The following is an 18,320-nucleotide window of genomic DNA, read 5'->3' on the forward strand; positions in this document are numbered from 1 at the left end:
CTGGGGCTTGGGAAAAGGCCTGAGGTGGTAACTGTCCCGGGCTGGTATCACCTGCTAGATGGCAGCTCTGGATATTCTGGCCACCTTTTTGTCCCCCCAACCAAAATGGGAGGCTTGTCCATTTTGTCTGCCTTTCTTTGCAGGGTCCTCCAGGACAACCTGGCTACCCAGGTGCCATGGGCCCCCCGGGACTGCCAGTGAGTAAGGGGGTCCTGTCTCTGAGGGTGCGGGGGGCTTGGGCTGGTAATCAGGACAGGACCGGGCTGGCATCCCTTAGCAGGCTCCTTCTTTCGGAGCGTTTTGGCCTGGGCCTCTGCCAGGCCGGTGGTGTAGTCCCCTGCATGCCCGACTGTAGCCCCTTGGCAGCATGGTCTGTCCCACTCTGCCTGGGGGCCAGTCTCTGTGAGCACGCTGGGAATCCCAGATATGGCAAGAACTGAGATCTACCTCCTGAGGTTGGGAGAGTTGGGGAGACAGCTGGGAGGTGCCACCGCCTCTCAGGTGGATAGGCGTGTCCCTGCTTTCCATTGAGGGCCAGCCACAGTGGCAGGTGGGGAGGACACTGTGGCCCAGGTCTCTCCTCCCCCAGCCATCTCTCTCCGTGCCCTCGACCTCCAAGTGCCAGTCTGGGTGCCTGCTGCAGTCTCCACCCCTCCTATTAGTGCCGTGACAGGCGGGCCGCGGGCTAATTCTGCTTTCTCTTTGCGGATTGTCAGGGCATCAAGGGGGAGCGTGGCTACACAGGGCCCGCGGGAGAGAAGGGCGAGTCGGTGAGTAGCGGCTCCCGCGGGGGCGGAGGAAAGGCTTCAAATGAGCCGCCTCCACCAGGCCACCACCTCGGCTGGAGATATTCCTAGCAGCCATGAGGAGGAGCCCATGACCCCTGCTGCCCCTGCCCCCAAATGGCTCCAGCTGTGTCCCAGCGCCTGCTGGTGGCTGCGGAGGCGGAGGCTGTGAGGAGAATCCCAGCAGGTTTCATGCAGCCAGGCTGCGGGAGGACGAGTCAGCTGGCAGAAGAATTCCTCCCTCCCCTCCCGCTCCTGCCAAGGCAAGCTGGCCAGGGCCAGCCTGAGAGAGAGAGCCAGGCCTGAGTCTCTGTCCCCAGTACAGCCACCCTTCACAGAGGCCCCACGCCGAGCACAGGAGCCAGGGGGCTGCTATCACATGAGGACAGGCTCGCAATGTCATGACTCATCCAGGGTCCTGCAGCCAGTTAGCGAGTTAGTGGCGGAGCCTGGGCTGGGTCCCAAGTCCATCTGGTGACAGACCTCAGATCTGGGATCAGCCACGCGGGGACTGGAGTCTTACCCTCTCCCCCTCACAAATTTCAGTGAGACCTCAGTGGGATTCAGCCACACTTTTATTCAATAACAGGAAGTTCTTTGGGCCTGCTGGGTGCCAGGCCCTCTTCTGAGGATACCGTGGTGAGCGAGCGGGCAGCCCTGCGGCATAAACATGAAAGCCGCGACACAGGAGACCCACTGAGCACACAGAGGGGGAGGGGCCGGAGGGGAGGTCCCCACTGAGGAGGTGCCTTTGAGCTGAGATCTGAATGGAGGGAGGGGGAGTCACATGCTTGTCCGCAGGGGGAATCCCAGAGGGAGAGGCCACGGGTGGGGCGTGGTAGGAACAGCTTGGAGCCATCCCGTGATCCCACACAGTTTCAGGAGAGTTAGAAGGAGAGGGGGGAATGGTGGTCATTCCGGGCAGAGGGGTGGCCACACAGAGGTCCAGGTAGGAACAGATAGAGCAGTTCCAGGAATAGTGATCTCCCTGAGCAGAGTGGAAATGGGAGAGACAGACCTGAGGTGGGAGAAGGGAGCCCCGACTCCCAGTTGGCAGAGGGGAGCCATGGAAGGTTTTTGAGCACGAGAGTGACTTAATCAGAACAGTGCTGGAGGAAGAGAAGGTGGTAGCCATTTGCTGGATTGGGGTGAGCTGGGAGGTAGCAGGACTAGTTACAGGGCGGGTACCACAGCTCACACAAGAGAGGAGCCCAAAGAGACCAGGCAGAGGGTCCTGCCAGCTCAAGGAGCCTCCCACCACATGCCCAGCCACCCCCAACCATCCTCATGTCCCCAGAGTGATTCTGCTTCTTCCCCTCTCCAGGGCCCGCCGGGAACAGAAGGCCTCCCAGGTCCCCCAGGCCCAGCTGTGAGTGAGGGAGGAGGCCGGGAGATGTGGACATGGGCCCCTGCTTGGCCCACCCTGGGGTCTGAGGACAGGAAGACTGGGATTCCAATTTCATTTTTCTCTCTGGTGATAGGGTCCCCGAGGAGAGCGAGGACCCCAAGGGAACTCAGGTGAAAAGGGAGACCAGGTGAGTGAGGCTGGGACCTGGCTGGGGTGCAGGGATGACTGGTCCTCCCAGAGCCTCACCTGCTGGCCCATGGGCTTGAGGCTGCCTCACCCTGTCACTCTTTCCACCTGGGCAGCCAGGCGGAGAGAGGAGTGACACCCACACTATCCCTTGCGTCTTCTCCTAGGGATTTCAAGGCCAGCCGGGCTTCCCAGGCCCACCGGTGAGCAAAGACACAGAGCTGTTCTGTCTGCTGTGGACTCTTCTTCGGGGAGGGGCAGGGCAGGCCTGACCAGGCTGGGCTTGGGGAGGGGAGGGAAGAGCAGGGGAGCAACAGCCTGGGTGGCCAGGCCTGATTCCAGGAAGTGGGACCTGGAGTTGGGGCTTCCTGGGTGGGCCCAGTGGGCCAGGCAGATGTAATGAGCACCGGGTGGTGTTTCTAGGAAGTCAAAATCCATCCCTTGACAACAGTAAGATGTGCACGCAAGGGAAAGAAGGGGTGCTGCCCACTGTAGCCTGCGTTCACTCCTGCCTGCTTTTCTGTTAACACAGGGTCCCCCTGGATTCCCAGGCAAAGCTGGAGCACCTGGCCCACCTGGGCCCCAAGCAGAGAAGGTGAGCAGGACCCCCAGGGTGGCCAGTCGTGGATCTGAGCCCTGTAGCCTCCATGCCGTGTCCCACCCCTCACATCAGGCCCCGGGGAAGTTCAAAGACAGAGTTTACAGTATCAGAACCTGTGATTGCTGGACACAGACAGAGGATGTGGCAGGCCAACGGTCCTTGGATGGCCCTGGGCCCAGCATGCCTGCTGGCCTCTGAGCAACCCTGGCTCCTATCTGCTGGGAGAGGGGAAAGGCTGGCGGAAGGTGGGGAGGGGGCAGAGGGTATGGTGGAGGCAGACACCTGGAATGTATCAGGCCATCCTCGGGCCAGCCGGGGAGGAGATGCACATCTGAGACCAGGAAGCCCTGGAGGAGGACACCAACCTGGAGGGAGACGGGCCTCTCCCTCAGACAGCCATGCTTGGGTTGTCCCCAAGGGCCCAGAGAGGGCAGAAGGAGCCTGCTGACAAGTGTGGGGAAGGGCAGCAACCTGGGGATCCTCACACTGGCTGCCTCTTAGTTTGGCTTCATGGATTTTGGAGACACAGCTCTGCTGTGGTTTGGGGCTTATATCCCTGTGTCACCGAGCCTCTGGCCTCCCTCTATGTGATGTGCTGGGTGGGTGGCGTAAGTGGCCCCAAGATTGACTTCTGAGCTTAGGGTGGAGGCTGGGGCCCAGAGGGAGGGCAGGAGACTGCAGATTTGGGAAGCTTTTTCCTTTGAAACCACGAAGTCCACCTCTCACTGTACAGGCAAGGAAAGACCCAACAGCAAGGGGCATCCCAGGGCACAGCGTGTTGGCAGCACCAGCACTGAGACTCCCCCCACCTCCTCGCTCAGGAGAGGCCCCAGCCCTTCCCAGCCTCCCCGAGCTGTCAGTCAAGGTTGGGCACTGGAGATAGCCAGCTCCCTTCATCTCCCTTCTCTGTGGAGGACCCAGGAGGCAGCTCCTGCCCAGGCGGGTTGCAGCAGAGAATCCCAAACTCTGGCCAGTGGTTCTCTCTCAACTCCCAGTGGGGTCTGATATTGACTTGGGCTGTGCTGACCCCTTCTGGTGACTGGTGGCATTGCAATGCCCCCCAAGAGCTTTTCCCTCAGCTAGGCAACCCCCACAGCCAACCCAAGACACCTCCCTCTCCCCACAGCAGCAGTCCTTCCCTCTAAGCCTCTCGCCACCCCCTCTTTCTTCAGTAAACATTCCAATTCACACATCTGTTCTCATCACCTCCCTGCTCTGAACCGTCAATGGCTCCCCAGTGCCTCTAGCAGTTTTGAGACTTAATTTTAGAGTCCCTGAGCCTTTTTCCACTCAAACCTCAACCTATAAAACAGAAAGAATCTGAGCTGCTGTGGCTAAGACAAGGATAGGGTCCTGGAGTTCCACCTTCTGGGTCCCCACTTCATTCCCAGCTTCCAGGGTCCCCCCAGTCGCCCCCAGAGCTCTGAGAAGTACAGATTGGAAACCACTTGCCTATTTGGTGAAGTTTAGCATGGCGTTCAGGCCTTCAGTCAGGCCGTGACTCCTCCAGCCCCCTCTCCTGCCCTGCCATCCCGCAGACGGAGAGCCTGGTCAGTAGGTGTGTGATCATTTCCAGATCTTCATCTTTCTCCCGAGTGTGGACTAGATCAGTTAGGTCAAAACAGAATGAGGACTAGAAGCCAGAGGTCCTTGAACCCTGGGCCAGGCCTAGTCTCTGTGGGTGGGGCCAGGCCCTGCTGACTGTTGGGGTGCTGCTTTCCAGGGCAGCGAAGGGATTCGCGGCCCAGCAGGCTTGCCTGGTTCCCCTGGGCCACCAGGACCCCCTGGGATTCAGGTAGGTGTGTGCCCTCAGCTTGGAGGCGAGGGCTGTATGCATGTGTGTGTGTATGTGTGTGTGTGGTGGGGGTGCGAATGGGGTGAGGAGCAGGGAGTCGGGCTGGGTCAGCTCTCCCTCCTCCCAGGGCCCTGACACAGCCTGTACAATCGCCTTTTTCCTGTCTCTAGGGCCCCGTTGGCCTGGACGGTCTAGACGGGAAGGATGGCAAGCCCGGCTTGAGGGTGAGATGGTGGCCAGGGAGGGCAGGCACCTCTTCCTCTCCTTCTCTAAGAGCCAAAGCCAAGGGAGCCCTGGTGAAGGGAACTGAAGTGCCCCTCCCCTTTGTCGGGGATGTCCATTCCCCCCTTGCTCTCTCCTGTTGCACCCTCCCCGATTTCTCAGATCAAATGGCCTTCACCAGGCTAGACAAGGTTCTGAGCTGGGGCTCACCAAGGCAGGACAGTGACATTTTAAATAGAAACTCAGACAACTAAAGAAACTAGGCTGGCTTTCGGAGAGAATCCAGCTGCAGACATGGAAGGCCTTGAGCAAGCCCTTCTCCCTGGGCGGAGTTTTGCGGGGATGGGACCAGGCAAAGGGCATCAAGATCACTGCCCCCCACACTGTACCCAGAAGAAGGAAAACTAAGGCCCAGAGAGGCCTGGATTCTCTCAGGGTCCACAGCCAGTGAGAGGTCGAGCCAGGTCGATTCCTCCTCTGCACCACGTGACATTGCCTCCACGCTGGGCTGGCCCAGGGAGGGCTGGAGCAGGGATGGCAGCGGTGAATGAGTTGGGTAGAGGCTGGACAAAACCCCTGCCACAATGCTCTGGTCTCTTTCCCTAGGGGGACCCTGGTCCCGCTGGCCCCCCTGGACTCATGGGACCCCCGGTAAGTTGAACTGCAGGAAGGGGCTGAGCCGCTGCAGCCTCAGCCTGGGTGGGTGGGCAGCTCCCATCCTCCAGACCCGGTGCACCAAGTCATGACTGGATTGGTTCCATTTGTTTAACCAGAGGAAGGAGGCTCTGGGAGAAGTCTCTGGATGAGGTGAGGGAGGTGATCGCTCCTTGCTTTTTCTTCCAGGGTTTCAAGGGGAAAACTGGACACCCTGGCCTCCCAGGACCTAAGGTAAGGGTGACTTCTGGAGAGCAAGTCTTCTCTGCTCTCTTCTTTGCCACCTTCTGACCTGAGGGCACCAGAGGGACTGTGGCTGGAGATAGGATAGGTGGCAGGGTGCCTTTGATGAGGGATCCATTTGGGGTGGGTTTCCCAAGCTCTGGCTGACCCTCTCTCTTCTAGGGTGACTGTGGCCAACCAGGCCCCCCTGGTAGCAGCGGCCGGCCCGGAGCGGAGGTAAGGTGGGATCTGTGCACACAACGGGCTTTCTGAATCTGGATGCAGCTGCTTCCTGCCACTCCTGCCCAAAGTGGCTGCCTTCTCTCCTGGCCTTCTGGGGCAGAGTTTCACCCACACTGCACATCTCCCTCTCAAGTGTTGTAACTGGTCCCCTCCCAAGAAACAGCTGTGCCACTCACCTACAAGAAAAGCATGCTCCTCTGGCCATTGGCATTCCCACCTCCCTGCTCACCCATCTCCCATCTAAGTAGCCACAGGTGTGCCAGGCAATCTGTGTCTGTGTCATCTTTTTTCTCTGTCTCCCACAGGGTGAGCCTGGTGCCATGGGACCCCAAGGACGACCTGGCCCCCCTGGCCACATTGTGAGTTAAACTGTTTTTGTCTCTGCTTCTTGGGTTGTCGGGAAGCCACTGTGGGTGGTGGTGGGCAAGTCACTGATGGCCTGAAAGGGCGCTTTCCTAGACATAGAGAGCTACAAGGGGCTGTGGGCTCACCCGATTCAGCAATCCCCAAGCTCTCCGCCTCTTGTTTTCTGGGTACATCCATGTTCACTTATCACAGAGGGCATTCGGTTAGTCAACAAATAATTATAGAGCACCTGCTCCCTGCCAGGCACTGTTCCAAGCATTGGGGCGACAGCAGTGAGCAAGACAGACAGCCCCCCCCCATCTCATGGCACTTCAAGGCAGGCACCAGACTGGTGCAAAAGCATCAGGCAGAGGTGATATTACAGAGGGGCCAGGAGCTGGCTTTGGAGGAACACTTAGTGGAGAAGGGACATTCAAGCTGAGGTCTGAATAAAAGGACGAGTCAGCTCTGAGGAATCCAGGGGAAGAGCCCAGGGCAGAGGGGTCTGCTGATGCACAGGACCAAAGCAGCGAGAAGCTTGGTGTGTCTGAGGAACCCTGGGAGGGCTGCATGGCTGGAGTGCCATTTGAAAAGGGTGGAGAGTGGGGTCAGAAAGCTGAGCCTTGAGAAGGACACTGCGACATACTGGAGGCCCTCAGAGGTGCTATCAGGAGCATGGGAAAGTGGTGGATGGGTGGCTGTAGTGGAGAGGGGACTCAGGATGGATCTAGGATGTGCTTGGCGATGGCAGTCTGGGGCAGAGGCAGGGTGGAGTGGTAGAAAGAGCAAATAAGGATGACTCCTGAGTTTGGCCTGGGTGAGGTAAGTAGGTGGTGTGTTTACAAGATGGAGAGACTCGGAGAGGACATTCATTAAGCAATAATGAATTTCCCATCTACTTTACTCATCGGTAGCACAGATAGCTGCCAATTGGTGCCTTTGATCAGTGTGACGGCACCAAGCTGATAGGGCTCCAGGGACAGCAAATACACTGGCATTTCTTGCAGCCCTGTTGTGCTGGCTGCATAATCTCCAGGAAGCTTTTAGAAATGTTAAAAATAGTTCATGACCAAAAAAAAAAAAAAGGAATTCTCAAGTCCCCATCGATGTTTTAATGTACCTGAAGGGGTCCAGAAGCCCTCTCCTGGGGACCCCAGATCTAGACCAGTTCCTCCTCACTTTACAGATGAGAGGAGTCTCATACTCTGTATTGTGGCCCCAGTGGAGACTCAAGGGACAGGGGTCAGGGTGTTGGGGGGAGGAGGTGAGGGCTCCTCCTCCTGTTCCTGTACGTGAAGCCCAGGTCCCTTGCTGCATGAGAGTTCCAGTGCTGGACATTTCTATCCCAGGAGTCTTAGATGAGTGGAACAGAGGCCATGGCTTCTGGAACTTTCCATCTGCGAAGGTGGATGAAGGTGCTCTGAGAGAGAACTGAGTTCCCTGGGGTTCAGAGGTGTCACTGTGACCAGAGAGGAGACATTTGAGCTGTGCCTCAGAAACAAGGATATGGATCATCAGAGATGGGACAGCCCAGAAGGAAGGAGCATTCCTGGGGGTTCCTCACTGTCCCAGGGTTAGAGGGTTCCAAGAGACTGGGCTTGAGTGCCTGGCTACTGAGCTTCTTCGTGTGTGTTGGGTTGGTGCTGAGCCCCCACCCTTCGCCCCCTGCTGTGTAGACCCCAGATCCTGGTCTTCCTTCCTCCTTAGAATAGCAGGAGGTGAGGCTGCCTCTGGGAAAGCAGGGGTCTCAGAAGACGCCGCCACTAGTTCATTCTCTTGGGCCCTTTGCCTTTGGCCTCTGGCCATAGGTCCCAGGTGTACCACTCAGTGGGTATTAGCTGTGAGGGTCCTGTGTCCCGGAGGGAAGGAAGGGTTTCAGGAAGAACATGGAACAGGGCAGTTCGGGCCTGCTCGAGCTCTCAGCCCTCTGCCCCTCATCTTGAGAGCCTGTTTCTGTCCCACTGAGTCCATCGCTTCTCTTTAGGGGCCTCCGGGGCCTCCGGGCCAGCCAGGTCCAGCTGGGATCTCTGCGGTGGTGAGTGACACTTCCCATCGTTTCTCCCTCCCAGGAGCGTTGCCCTGTTCTGCTGTGGGTTCCTTCTGGAGGTATCCAGAGGATGGAAAACAATTTGTCGCATCCCCACTTCTGCCACCTGCCTTACCTACCTCCAAAAATCCCCACTCTGGGATGAGGCTAGGGCTTCAAAGGCTGGAGGCCATCCCAGGGCCCTGCTGCAGATTCAGGCAGCAACCCTCCTCATGTGGGGCCTGGGAGGTGGGGACATGGTCCCTGGTACATGGTGGACGGTCTGCCTCTGGCTTGGTGGGGTCCACTTCTACCCCCACCCACCATTCTCCTTCCTATTCTCTAGGGCCTGAAAGGAGACCGGGGAGCCACTGGAGAAAGGGGCCTGGTGGGCCTCCCAGGTCAGCCTGGCCCACCTGGACACCCCGGTCCCCCGGTAAGACCCCTTATCTTATAGCACAGGTCAGAGGAAAGGGTCAGCTGGCTTTGCCAGTTGGGCTCAGCTTTGCACACCTGGGATCTCCAGCGGAGGAGAGGCGTTAGTATAGCAGGACCACAGCAAGGAGCCCATACCTGGGACAACTGCACACTGGGAGTGATAGGCCCTGCCAGCCAGTGCACACAGGTCACTGCCTCTGAAGATGTGCCACTGACCTCATGCAAATTCTTCAATGAGTTATCAGACAGAGGAGACTCTGTCCCTGTCCCACCCCCACCCCTGCCCTAGGGATACTTGCCAGCAACCACAGTCTTTGAAAATGTCAGGAACCAGAAATGCAGTGCTATTACTGTAACTTTCTGAGCTCCTCAGAAACCACAACGTGGTCTCAGCTCATGTTTAGCACTGAGTGATGCTATATTGGTCACAGACCATGTGCTGAATGGTGAGCTCGGTGCTTGATGCACATTTTGTCTTACTCTGTATGGCAGCCCCACTTGGTCGATCTGGTTGGCCCCGTGTTACAGATGAGGAAACCAAGGCTTAGCCAGGCTAAGCAGGTTGCTCAGAGTCACACAGTGGAAGAGCTAGACTCCCACCCTACTTGATTCTAGATCTTGAGTCCTTACCCAGTCTGCAAATATCCAGACAAGGTGACCCACATCAGCTGGAACTGATTGCTAGTCTCTGGGATGATAGCCTCTAGGAGACAGGGACTCAGGTCTCCTAGCCGCCCCCCTCCCCGCCCATCAAGTTCTTTCCACCATGTGGGCTCTCCTTCAGGTAGCAGTCACAATGACCTGAGACTGGGGGCCTGGGATGGGGTGGATGAGTCCAGTTAGTGTAGAGGTGGCAGTAAGCCCATGTGCCAGGACAGCCTAGGTGGCTTCTGCTGCTTATTCTGATTCTTGCCAAGGATCCTGGACAGGTCCTTCCCTCAGGAGCCCCCAGAACCCCAGAACTCTATTACTCACTGGGCAGTCACAGATTCTTTGTCCCTAGCAGCCTACCAGAAGGCAGATAAGCAAGGGGTGGGCAACCTCTCCTGTTGTGGGGAGGGAGCTGGCTCAGGCTCATCCTGGCAAATCTCACTGAGGACAGAGGCTCACAGTTCATGTGTTCCTTCAGCAAACATTTACCATATACTCAGAGCCAGGGAGTGTGCAAGGTGTGGGATCCCAAGCGAAGAGGCACAGTCTGTTCTTCCCTTGCAGAAATCAGTCAAGGAGGCAGCTGGGAGCCATCAGTGTGGGCTCCCAGACCAGGATGGAGTGTGAGGCATCAGAGGGTGAGGGATGCAAGATTGGCACCTCTTGGTGGAGCTGGGTGTGCCTAGTGGGCAAGGTGAGGTTTGCAGGGTCAAACTGGGTCACAGCTTATCACATGTCCATTGCTCTCTCCTCCCCAGGGTGAACCTGGTGCAGATGGTGCGGCCGGCAAAGAGGTACTGTTATGCTGGCACCCTTACCCTTGGGAATGCTGCTTGGCTTTCTTAGTTCCCAGCTTGCCCTGGTCCCTCCTTTTTTTTTTTTTTATTGGATGTTCACAACATTACAAAGCTCTTGACAAATCATATTTCATACATTAGAATCAAGTGGGTTATGAACTCCCATTTTTACCCCAAATACAGATTGCAGAATCACATCGGTTACACATCACATTTTTACATACTGCCATATTAGTGACTGTTGTATTCTGCTACCTTTCCTATCCTCTACTATCCCCCCTCCCCTCCCCTCCCATCTTCTCTCTCTACCCCATCTACTGTAATTCATTTCCCTCCATGTTTGTTATCCCATTCCCCTCATAACCTCTTATATGTAATTTTGTATAACAATGAGGGTCTCCCTCCATTTCCATGTGATTTCCCTTTTTTTCCTCCCTTTCCCTCCCGCCTCATGTCTCTGTTTAATGTTAATCTTTTCTTCCTGCTCTTCCTCCCTGTTCTGTTCTTAGTTTCTCTCATTATATCAAAGAAGACATTTGGTATTTGTTTTTTAGGGATTGGCTAGCTTCACTAAGCATAATCTGCTCTAGTGCCATCCATTTCCCTGCAAATTCCGTGATTTTGTCATTTTTTAGTGCTGCGTAATACTCCATGGTGTATAAATGCCACATTTTTTAATCCATTCATCTATTGAAGGGCATCTGGGTTGATTCCACAGTCTAGCAATTGTGAATTGTGCTGCTATGAACATCGATGTGGCAGTATCCCTGTAGTGTGCTCTTTTAAGGTTTTCAGGAAATAGTCCGAGAAGGGCAATAGCTGGGTCAAATGGTGGTTCCATTCCCAGCTTTCCCAGGAATCTCCATACTGCTTCCAAATTGGCCGCACCTGTTTGCAGTCCCACCAGCAGTGTACAAAAGTACCCTTTTCCCCACATCCTCGCCAGCACTCATTGTTGTTTGACTTCATCATGGCTGCCAATCTTACTGGGGTGAGGTGGTATCTTAGGGTGGTTTTGATTTGCATTTCCTTGACTGCTAGAGATGGTGAGCATTTTTTCATGTACTTGTTGATTGATTGTATGTCCTCCTCTGTGAAGTGTTTGTTCATGTCCTTGGCCCATTTGTTGATTGGGTTGTTTGTTTTCTTATTGTCTAATTTTTTGAGTTCTTTGTATACTCTGGATATTAGGGCTCTATCTGAAGTGTGAGGAGTAAAAATTTGTTCCCAGGATGTAGGCTCCCTATTTACCTCTCTTATTGTTTCTCTTGCTGAGAAAAAACTTTTCAGTTTAAGAAAGTCCCATTTGTTGATTCTTGTTATTAACTCTTGTGCTATGGGTGTCCTATTAAGGAATTTTGAGCCCGTCCCCACAATCTGTAGATCGGAGCCAACTTTTTCTTCTATCAGACGGAGAGTCTCTGATTTGATATCTAGCTCCTTTATCCACTTTGAGTTGACTTTTGTGCATGGTGAGAGGAGGGGATTCAGTTTCATTTTGTTGCATATGGATTTCCAATTTTCCCAACACCATTTGTTGAAGATGCTATCCTTTCTCCATTGCATGTTTTTAGCTCCTTTATCAAATATAAGATAGTTGTAGCTTTGTGGATTAGTCTCTGTGTCCTCTATTCTGTACCATTGGTCCACCTGCCTGTTCTGGTACCAGTACCATGCTGTTTTTATTACTATTGCTCTGTAATATAGTTTGAAATCTGGTATTGCTACCTGGTCCCTCCTTATTCGTTCAGTCAGCACTCCCTGCGTGTGCAGACCATCTCCAGACAGAATCCATAGCCGCAGGTTCCATGTCTATGGATTCAACTGAGATTGAAATACTCAGAAAAAAAATTGCTGGACTGAACATATATAGATTTTTTTCCTTGTCATTATTCCTTAAACAATACAGTATCCCAGAATTTATAAAACATTAACCTTATCTTAGTATTAGAAGTAATCTAGAGATGATTTAAACGACATAGGAAGATGTGCGTAGGTTTTGTGTAGATACTACCCTATTGAATATAAGAGACTTGGGTTTCCACAGATTTTGGTGCCCAGGGGGGTCCTGAAACAGTCAGGATTCAGGGGAATGACTGTATACAGGGAACTGGTAATTCTTGTTGCCTTGGGGGAGAGGAACTAGAGACTAGGGGACAAGGACAAGGATGGCAGTGAGTCTTGTTTTGTGCTTTTTTTTTTTTTTTTTTTTAACCCTGTAGCTGGTCAAAAAGAGACAGTAATGAGAACAGCGTTCCCTGGGCACCAGGTCTTGCCCGGCCCTCCACTGACTCAGACTGGCCCTCTCACTCTGACTTCTTTTCACTTCTTCTCATCTGTGATGAGGGACCCAGCTAACAGGATCAAACAAGGCCATGCCCCAGGGGACATCATTCTCCCTTCCAGCTGTCAGCCCCTCTGTTGGCAGAGAGACTGTCATCTCTTCTTACACAGAGCCCAGCTAGATGCAGCCTGGGGCCTGGGCCAGTGAAGATGATCTTTTCATTGCATTGACCTCCCCAGAGGTCTCAGAGATGGTGCATAGACTTGACCCCTGACTTTGGTTTCTTCTAGGGACCCCCTGGAAAACAGGGACTCTATGGACCTCCTGGTCCAAAGGTGAGTAGGCAGCGGCTGGGTTTGAGAGGAGTGGCTCATGTATCAATCAAGCCTAGCTCTAAGCTATGATGTTAGTTACAGAAAGGACATAGGAAGGCCAGTGGGCAGAACTGGGAGCAGCCACACCTGTGAGTCCTCCTCATATGGGGCCATTCCAGGCTTCTTAGCTGTGGCTGGGGATGGAAATCTCTGCTTCCTCTCACTCACATCCAACCCCCTTTTCCTGGCCTGGGATAAAAAGAGGCCCTTGAGCAGCAGTGCTCCCTGCAGTCCAGCCATATTGACCCTAGAGTAGGGCAAGTTTTCTACTTTTCTTTTTTCTTTTTTTTTTAATAGAAGACTGGACACAGCACTGTGGGATCTGGGGCTGAGAGAGGCTGTGTAAAGAACAGGGGCATTTCAGCTGGGGAGGAGGTGTGCCCTGGGAAGGGATGAGGGAGGGTGTCCAGGCAGGGAGAACTTAGACAGTAGGCAGGATCAAAGAGTTACAACCAGGGAGGGCTGGCTGGAACTGGAGGTCAGGAGATGAGGCTGAGGAAGGTGTGACCAGGAGCATGTCATGGATGGCCTTGAGTGCCTGGCAGGGAAGTGGGGTCTTTATACCAAGGGCAGTTGGGAGCCACACCATGAGAACTGGTTTCTAGAAGGGTTAGGGTTAGCGTTAGGACTAGGACTGCTCTGGTGACAGTGAAGCGGAGTAGGGAGAGATGCTGGAGACCTGGTGGGAACAAGGAGAAGAAGGGGTGGATTGCTGAGACATTGTGACACAGTCTTGGTGGTGGCTGGTAATGCTGGACTGTGACTTCCTCTTCTTATAGGGTGATCCAGGACCTGCAGGACAGAAGGGCCAGGCAGGAGAGAAGGGAAGATCTGGCATGCCCGGCGGACCTGGCAAGAGTGGCTCTATGGGGCCTGTTGGGCCACCAGGTCCTGCAGGAGAGAGAGGCCACCCTGGGTCTCCAGGTCCTGCAGGAAGCCCTGGATTGCCCGGTGTGCCTGGCTCCATGGTAAGGAGAGGCTGGCAGCTCTGGGCACTGTCCCAGAGCAGGCATGTGGGATGGAGCATGGGTCCTTTTGGAAGCTCTTGCTGACATTCTTCAGGAAAGAGCATGACTCCGTCTAGGTGGTTCTTAACTGCATGGGGAGGGTGGGGGTTACAGGTCCCTCTCCCCAGCCAACTATGCTCTGCACAAAATGCTTGAGTACCATCTCAGGGAAGATAGGACTTTGGATTTAAAATCTGTGGGAGGATTCTGGACCTTTACCCTCCTTTGTTTCCATAAAGGCTGCTCCCAGGAGAGAGTGTAAAATTGAGGCAGGTTTTCTTCTCTTCCCTCAGGGAGACATGGTGAATTATGATGAAATCAAGAGGTTCATCAGACAAGAGATCATTAAAATGTTTGATGGTAAGTGGCAGCCGGCTGGGTGGCAGTGGGGGCCACTTGCCCTTCCCAGCTACTTCTCCACCCAGCCCTGGCCTCCTTTCCCTTAAAGCTTCCATGTCCTCCCCTTCCACCGCCCACACACTTATAGGCCAAGGGGATGACAGACATGTGTTCAATTATCCATCCGACCTTCCTTGTCACCTGCTCTGTTCAGATATAAAAGGATTCCCTCCTGCCCTCCTGGTCTCTACTTGATCAAGGTGGCCGACAAGAAAATTGATTTCAAATGAACCTGCAGGGAATGATTCCTAAACAGAGGGGCAAGCAGCCATTGAAAGATGGCTGCTGTGGTTTATTTTAACTTTTCATCCAATGTTGATGAGCTGGGGGCTGGGGGCATGTGCACACTGTCCTGGGAGGGGGGGGGGCTGGGCATCCTGCTTGGGAAGCATGCAGAGCAAGGAGTCGACTTATTTTGAAGCCAACAGTGAACCAGTGAAGGTTACTGGAGAAGTGAGATGCTGAAATTAGATCTGTGCTCCCCAAAGATCTGGGACCAATCTCCATGTTCCTTGTCCTGATGTCCTTTGGAGAAAGGCTGTTCCATATTGGTGCCATGTCTATGGCATTTGTGGTCTTGAGTCCCTGGAGCCCCCTGTGACCTGCCCTGTCCTTTCTTACAGAGCGAATGGCTTACTACACCTCCAGGATGCAGTTCCCCATGGAGATAGCGGCAGCTCCTGGTCGGCCAGGGCCGCCAGGGAAGGATGGTGCCCCAGGTCGGCCAGGTGCTCCAGGATCACCCGGACTCCCCGGTCAGATTGGCAGAGAAGGACGACAGGGTTTGCCAGGAATGAGAGGTAGTTCTGCCCTCTGGTTCCCCATGGGCATATGCAGCCTTCTGGGGGCTGGCCTGAGCATTGTATTTGTATGTATGTTTCAAGGAATCTATCATTTTTCTGCTCAGAGATAAGACTTCTTATTTCTCTTGTCCAGGGTTGCCTGGTACCAAAGGTGAAAAGGGAGACATTGGCATTGGCGTTGCAGGAGAAAATGGTCTCCCTGGACCCCCAGGTAGGAAAACCCAGCATTTGAGTTGATGAATCCAGAGCCAGCAGAGGTCCCAATTCTTAATGTTCCTTCAATGACAAAGTGTGTAGAACTCCAAATATCTACAGGGCAGTCATCCACCATTTACAGCAATGTCACTGTGTTAAGACACTCTGCTAGGGGTGGAAAGAAAGACCCAGCTTCTGCCCTTAGTTTAAGCTGAGCTAGCATGATGTAGTGGGAGAGAGCTGTACACAGTGGGGGTCAGGAACCCAAGTTCAAGTCTTGCTCTGCATCCTACTGGCTGTGTAATCTTGAAGAGGTCACTTAGGTCCTCAGCGTTGCTTTAAAAAATGCAGGCATGGCAATGTAGCCTGAAAGAGAATAGCCAAATTCTGATGACCTGGCTCTGAGGTCCAACTCTATTACTTAGCTTGAAATGCAACCTCTCTGAGCCTGTGTCCTCATCCACAAAATTAGATAATAGTTCTCTCCTCAAGGAGCTGTTGTGCAGTGACTAATGCATACAAATCACCCAGCCCCCTGCACGGTCACAGAAGCTCTCAATAAAATGAGCCAGTGGTATGGTTGTCCTTGTTAGATCAATGTGAGGTTCAGATCAGATCTTCATGAAAACAGGTTGTGACTTGACAAATATGCATCAAATGTAAATATATTACTAACTATGACCATTATTTCTTTTCTTCTTGTGGTCTGGTCTCCTGATTTCCCTTCTGTGACTCTTCCCTCCCTAGGTCCTCAGGGGCCTCCAGGGTATGGCAAGATGGGTGCAACTGGGCCGATGGGCCAGCAAGGCATTCCTGGCATCCCTGGTCCACCAGGTCCCATGGGCCAGCCAGGCAAGGCCGGCCACTGCAACCCCTCAGACTGCTTTGGGGCCATGCCAATGGAGCAGCAGTACCCACCCATGAAAAACATGAAGGGGCCTTTCGGCTGAAATCACCACCTGCCACAAGATGAAGGACTTCATTGGGAATAATTGGCCAAAGCGTTCAGGACTCTGTGATAGGTTGTGAATGTTTGTGTGGTTGATGTTGTTATTGTTAATTGCTGTTAATATTTTTTTAACAATAAAGAAATAAAACTATCTGCAGTCCCACTTGCAGTGGGATTCCCCTGGTGCTGCAGCCACATCCCCCTGTCATCCTCTTCTTCTCATTTGGTCCCAGAGCCACAAAGGCGTCATTGTCCATGGTCAGCCGAAGGCGTAGTGAGGTGCTGTTGTATAGGTTGTCCCCAGCTTAATTTCCCTCTCCAGATGCTTCTGGTTCATCCTTTGGTCCTCCAGGCCTGTGTCTTATCCTCATGGCTCACTTGCTCCAAGTTGGGGATCTGCTCAGTCTTTTCTCCCAAGGGAACCAAAAGCAGGTTTGAAGACCCCACTTCCAGCTTGTAAAGGACCCTCCCTGTTTCTTTCCTAAGGAAACCAGTGTGTGGTACCCCACCCATCCTTGCCCACCCTCCTCACTTCCTGATCCAGCTGGTATCTTGGGAGGTGCCACCCAGTGCTGAGGTGTGTTCATCCACCTGGAAACCCTCCCAGGCTCTTCTCTGTGCTCTAGTAATTCTGTGATTAGAAATCCTGGCCAACAGGAGAAAAGACAGGTTCCAGCCCCTGCCTAGGCAACCCGGGACTGCTTCTCGGAGAAATGAGACAGAACCTCCCGCCTATCCCAGTGCATGGCTCTGTCACCAGCTCTCCAGCTTCAGGCAATGACTTTCTGGACTGCAAATGGCATCTTTTGTTATTTGAACATGTGTGGTTCTTTTCCTGTACATCTTAGCCTAGGGCTTCAGAGACAGCCAGGCTGGATCAGTGAGAAAGGGTCACAGGCAAGCCACCATCAGATCTAAGCTTGTGGTCCTCAAAGTCCAATGGAGGCTTGGTGACCCATCTGCTGTCTCCTTCTCCATATGTAAAAAGGAAAGGAAGAAAAAAAAAGAGTGAATTGAACATTACAGAAAGTATTCTGTCTCAAGCTTCTTCCTTCTCTACTTTTCAGATCGCCTGTCCTGATGGGCTGTGGCTGCCCTGTGAGAATGCAGCAGGGCACGGCCAGGGGACTTCCAAAGAAAGCTTTTTGACTGGCCCCAGATTTGGGGAAGGTTTATTCAACTTGGATAAACTTCAAAGGGATGGATCACAGAGCAGGCTCAGAAATGTACTCAAAGTCTAGATGTTTATCCAAACTGCCTGAAGCCCTCAAACCGGCTGTCAGACCTCTCCAGAGCTGGCATTGCCCGCACATTTTTGAGTATTCCCTTCTCTGGTTGGGCCCCAAATTCCAGGAGACCAGCCTACAGATGGCTTCAGAACCTTTTCCCTTTTTTTCCCCCCCATCAGGGACAGAGGTGTGCCCGTGGCCAGAGGAATGAAATCAGGCAGACAGACTCCTGAGCATGCCTGAGCGCCTCGTAGGCTGTTTTTAGATACAGGAGGAGTCGATTCTTTTTTCATCTCTCACCATCAATTCTCAGTTAACCCTGGTTCTAACAGAAAACATTAAAAAGCAAATACATCATCTTTGCATTGAAGTATCAGCCAGGTTTTTGGACAGTGGATGAGGACAGATGTTAAATCACTCCCACTAGAAAGCCAGGCTCCACTCTCAGCCCCGTCTGCGAAACGAACTGATGCTGGGACTCAAGATTGGGAGCACGTTGGCGTGAGTAGAAAGAGGGAAGCCAGGGCCAGCTGTTGAACTGAGCAGGTTGGCTCTGAAGGCCAGAGGGGGAAACTGCCATATGGAAACATCAAACTCATCCCCTTAGAGGGTCTCCAGGGAATGGATCCTTATAAAGTAAATGATGTTTCCTTCGCTCTTCTTCCTGAGTCAAATTCATGCTGCTCTTCAGGGACTCTACGACAGGCTAGGTTTAAGCTTTCATGATTTGACTGCTTGTCTCCCCGGAGTTTGAAATTGCTGTATTT

The 18,320-nt window shown here is 53.5% G+C and overlaps 1 protein-coding gene across 3 annotated transcripts in view; it reads left to right on the forward strand.

The window, feature by feature from the left end:
• COL16A1 (collagen type XVI alpha 1 chain) overlaps positions 1 to 16,475 on the forward strand; it is a 49,930-nt gene extending 33,455 nt beyond the window's left edge. For all 3 annotated transcript variants that reach the window (XM_081305137.1, XM_081305136.1, XM_081305138.1), the window contains 21 exons: positions 144 to 197; positions 717 to 770; positions 2,110 to 2,154; positions 2,267 to 2,320; positions 2,487 to 2,522; positions 2,852 to 2,914; positions 4,644 to 4,715; positions 4,886 to 4,939; positions 5,544 to 5,588; positions 5,781 to 5,825; positions 5,997 to 6,050; positions 6,362 to 6,415; positions 8,386 to 8,436; positions 8,774 to 8,863; positions 10,275 to 10,310; positions 12,888 to 12,932; positions 13,751 to 13,939; positions 14,272 to 14,338; positions 15,001 to 15,177; positions 15,314 to 15,391; positions 16,123 to 16,475. In XM_081305137.1, coding sequence (XP_081161263.1) covers positions 144 to 197; positions 717 to 770; positions 2,110 to 2,154; positions 2,267 to 2,320; positions 2,487 to 2,522; positions 2,852 to 2,914; positions 4,644 to 4,715; positions 4,886 to 4,939; positions 5,544 to 5,588; positions 5,781 to 5,825; positions 5,997 to 6,050; positions 6,362 to 6,415; positions 8,386 to 8,436; positions 8,774 to 8,863; positions 10,275 to 10,310; positions 12,888 to 12,932; positions 13,751 to 13,939; positions 14,272 to 14,338; positions 15,001 to 15,177; positions 15,314 to 15,391; positions 16,123 to 16,325 — 1,566 coding nt within the window. In that variant the 3' untranslated portion in view covers positions 16,326 to 16,475. The remainder of the gene's footprint in view (positions 1 to 143; positions 198 to 716; positions 771 to 2,109; positions 2,155 to 2,266; positions 2,321 to 2,486; positions 2,523 to 2,851; positions 2,915 to 4,643; positions 4,716 to 4,885; positions 4,940 to 5,543; positions 5,589 to 5,780; positions 5,826 to 5,996; positions 6,051 to 6,361; positions 6,416 to 8,385; positions 8,437 to 8,773; positions 8,864 to 10,274; positions 10,311 to 12,887; positions 12,933 to 13,750; positions 13,940 to 14,271; positions 14,339 to 15,000; positions 15,178 to 15,313; positions 15,392 to 16,122) is intronic.
• The last annotated feature ends 1,845 nt before the right edge of the window (positions 16,476 to 18,320 follow it).

Source organism: Spermophilus citellus (assembly GCF_964194105.1).
Source record: "Spermophilus citellus genome assembly, chromosome: 9".
NCBI lineage: Eukaryota > Metazoa > Chordata > Mammalia > Rodentia > Sciuridae > Spermophilus > Spermophilus citellus.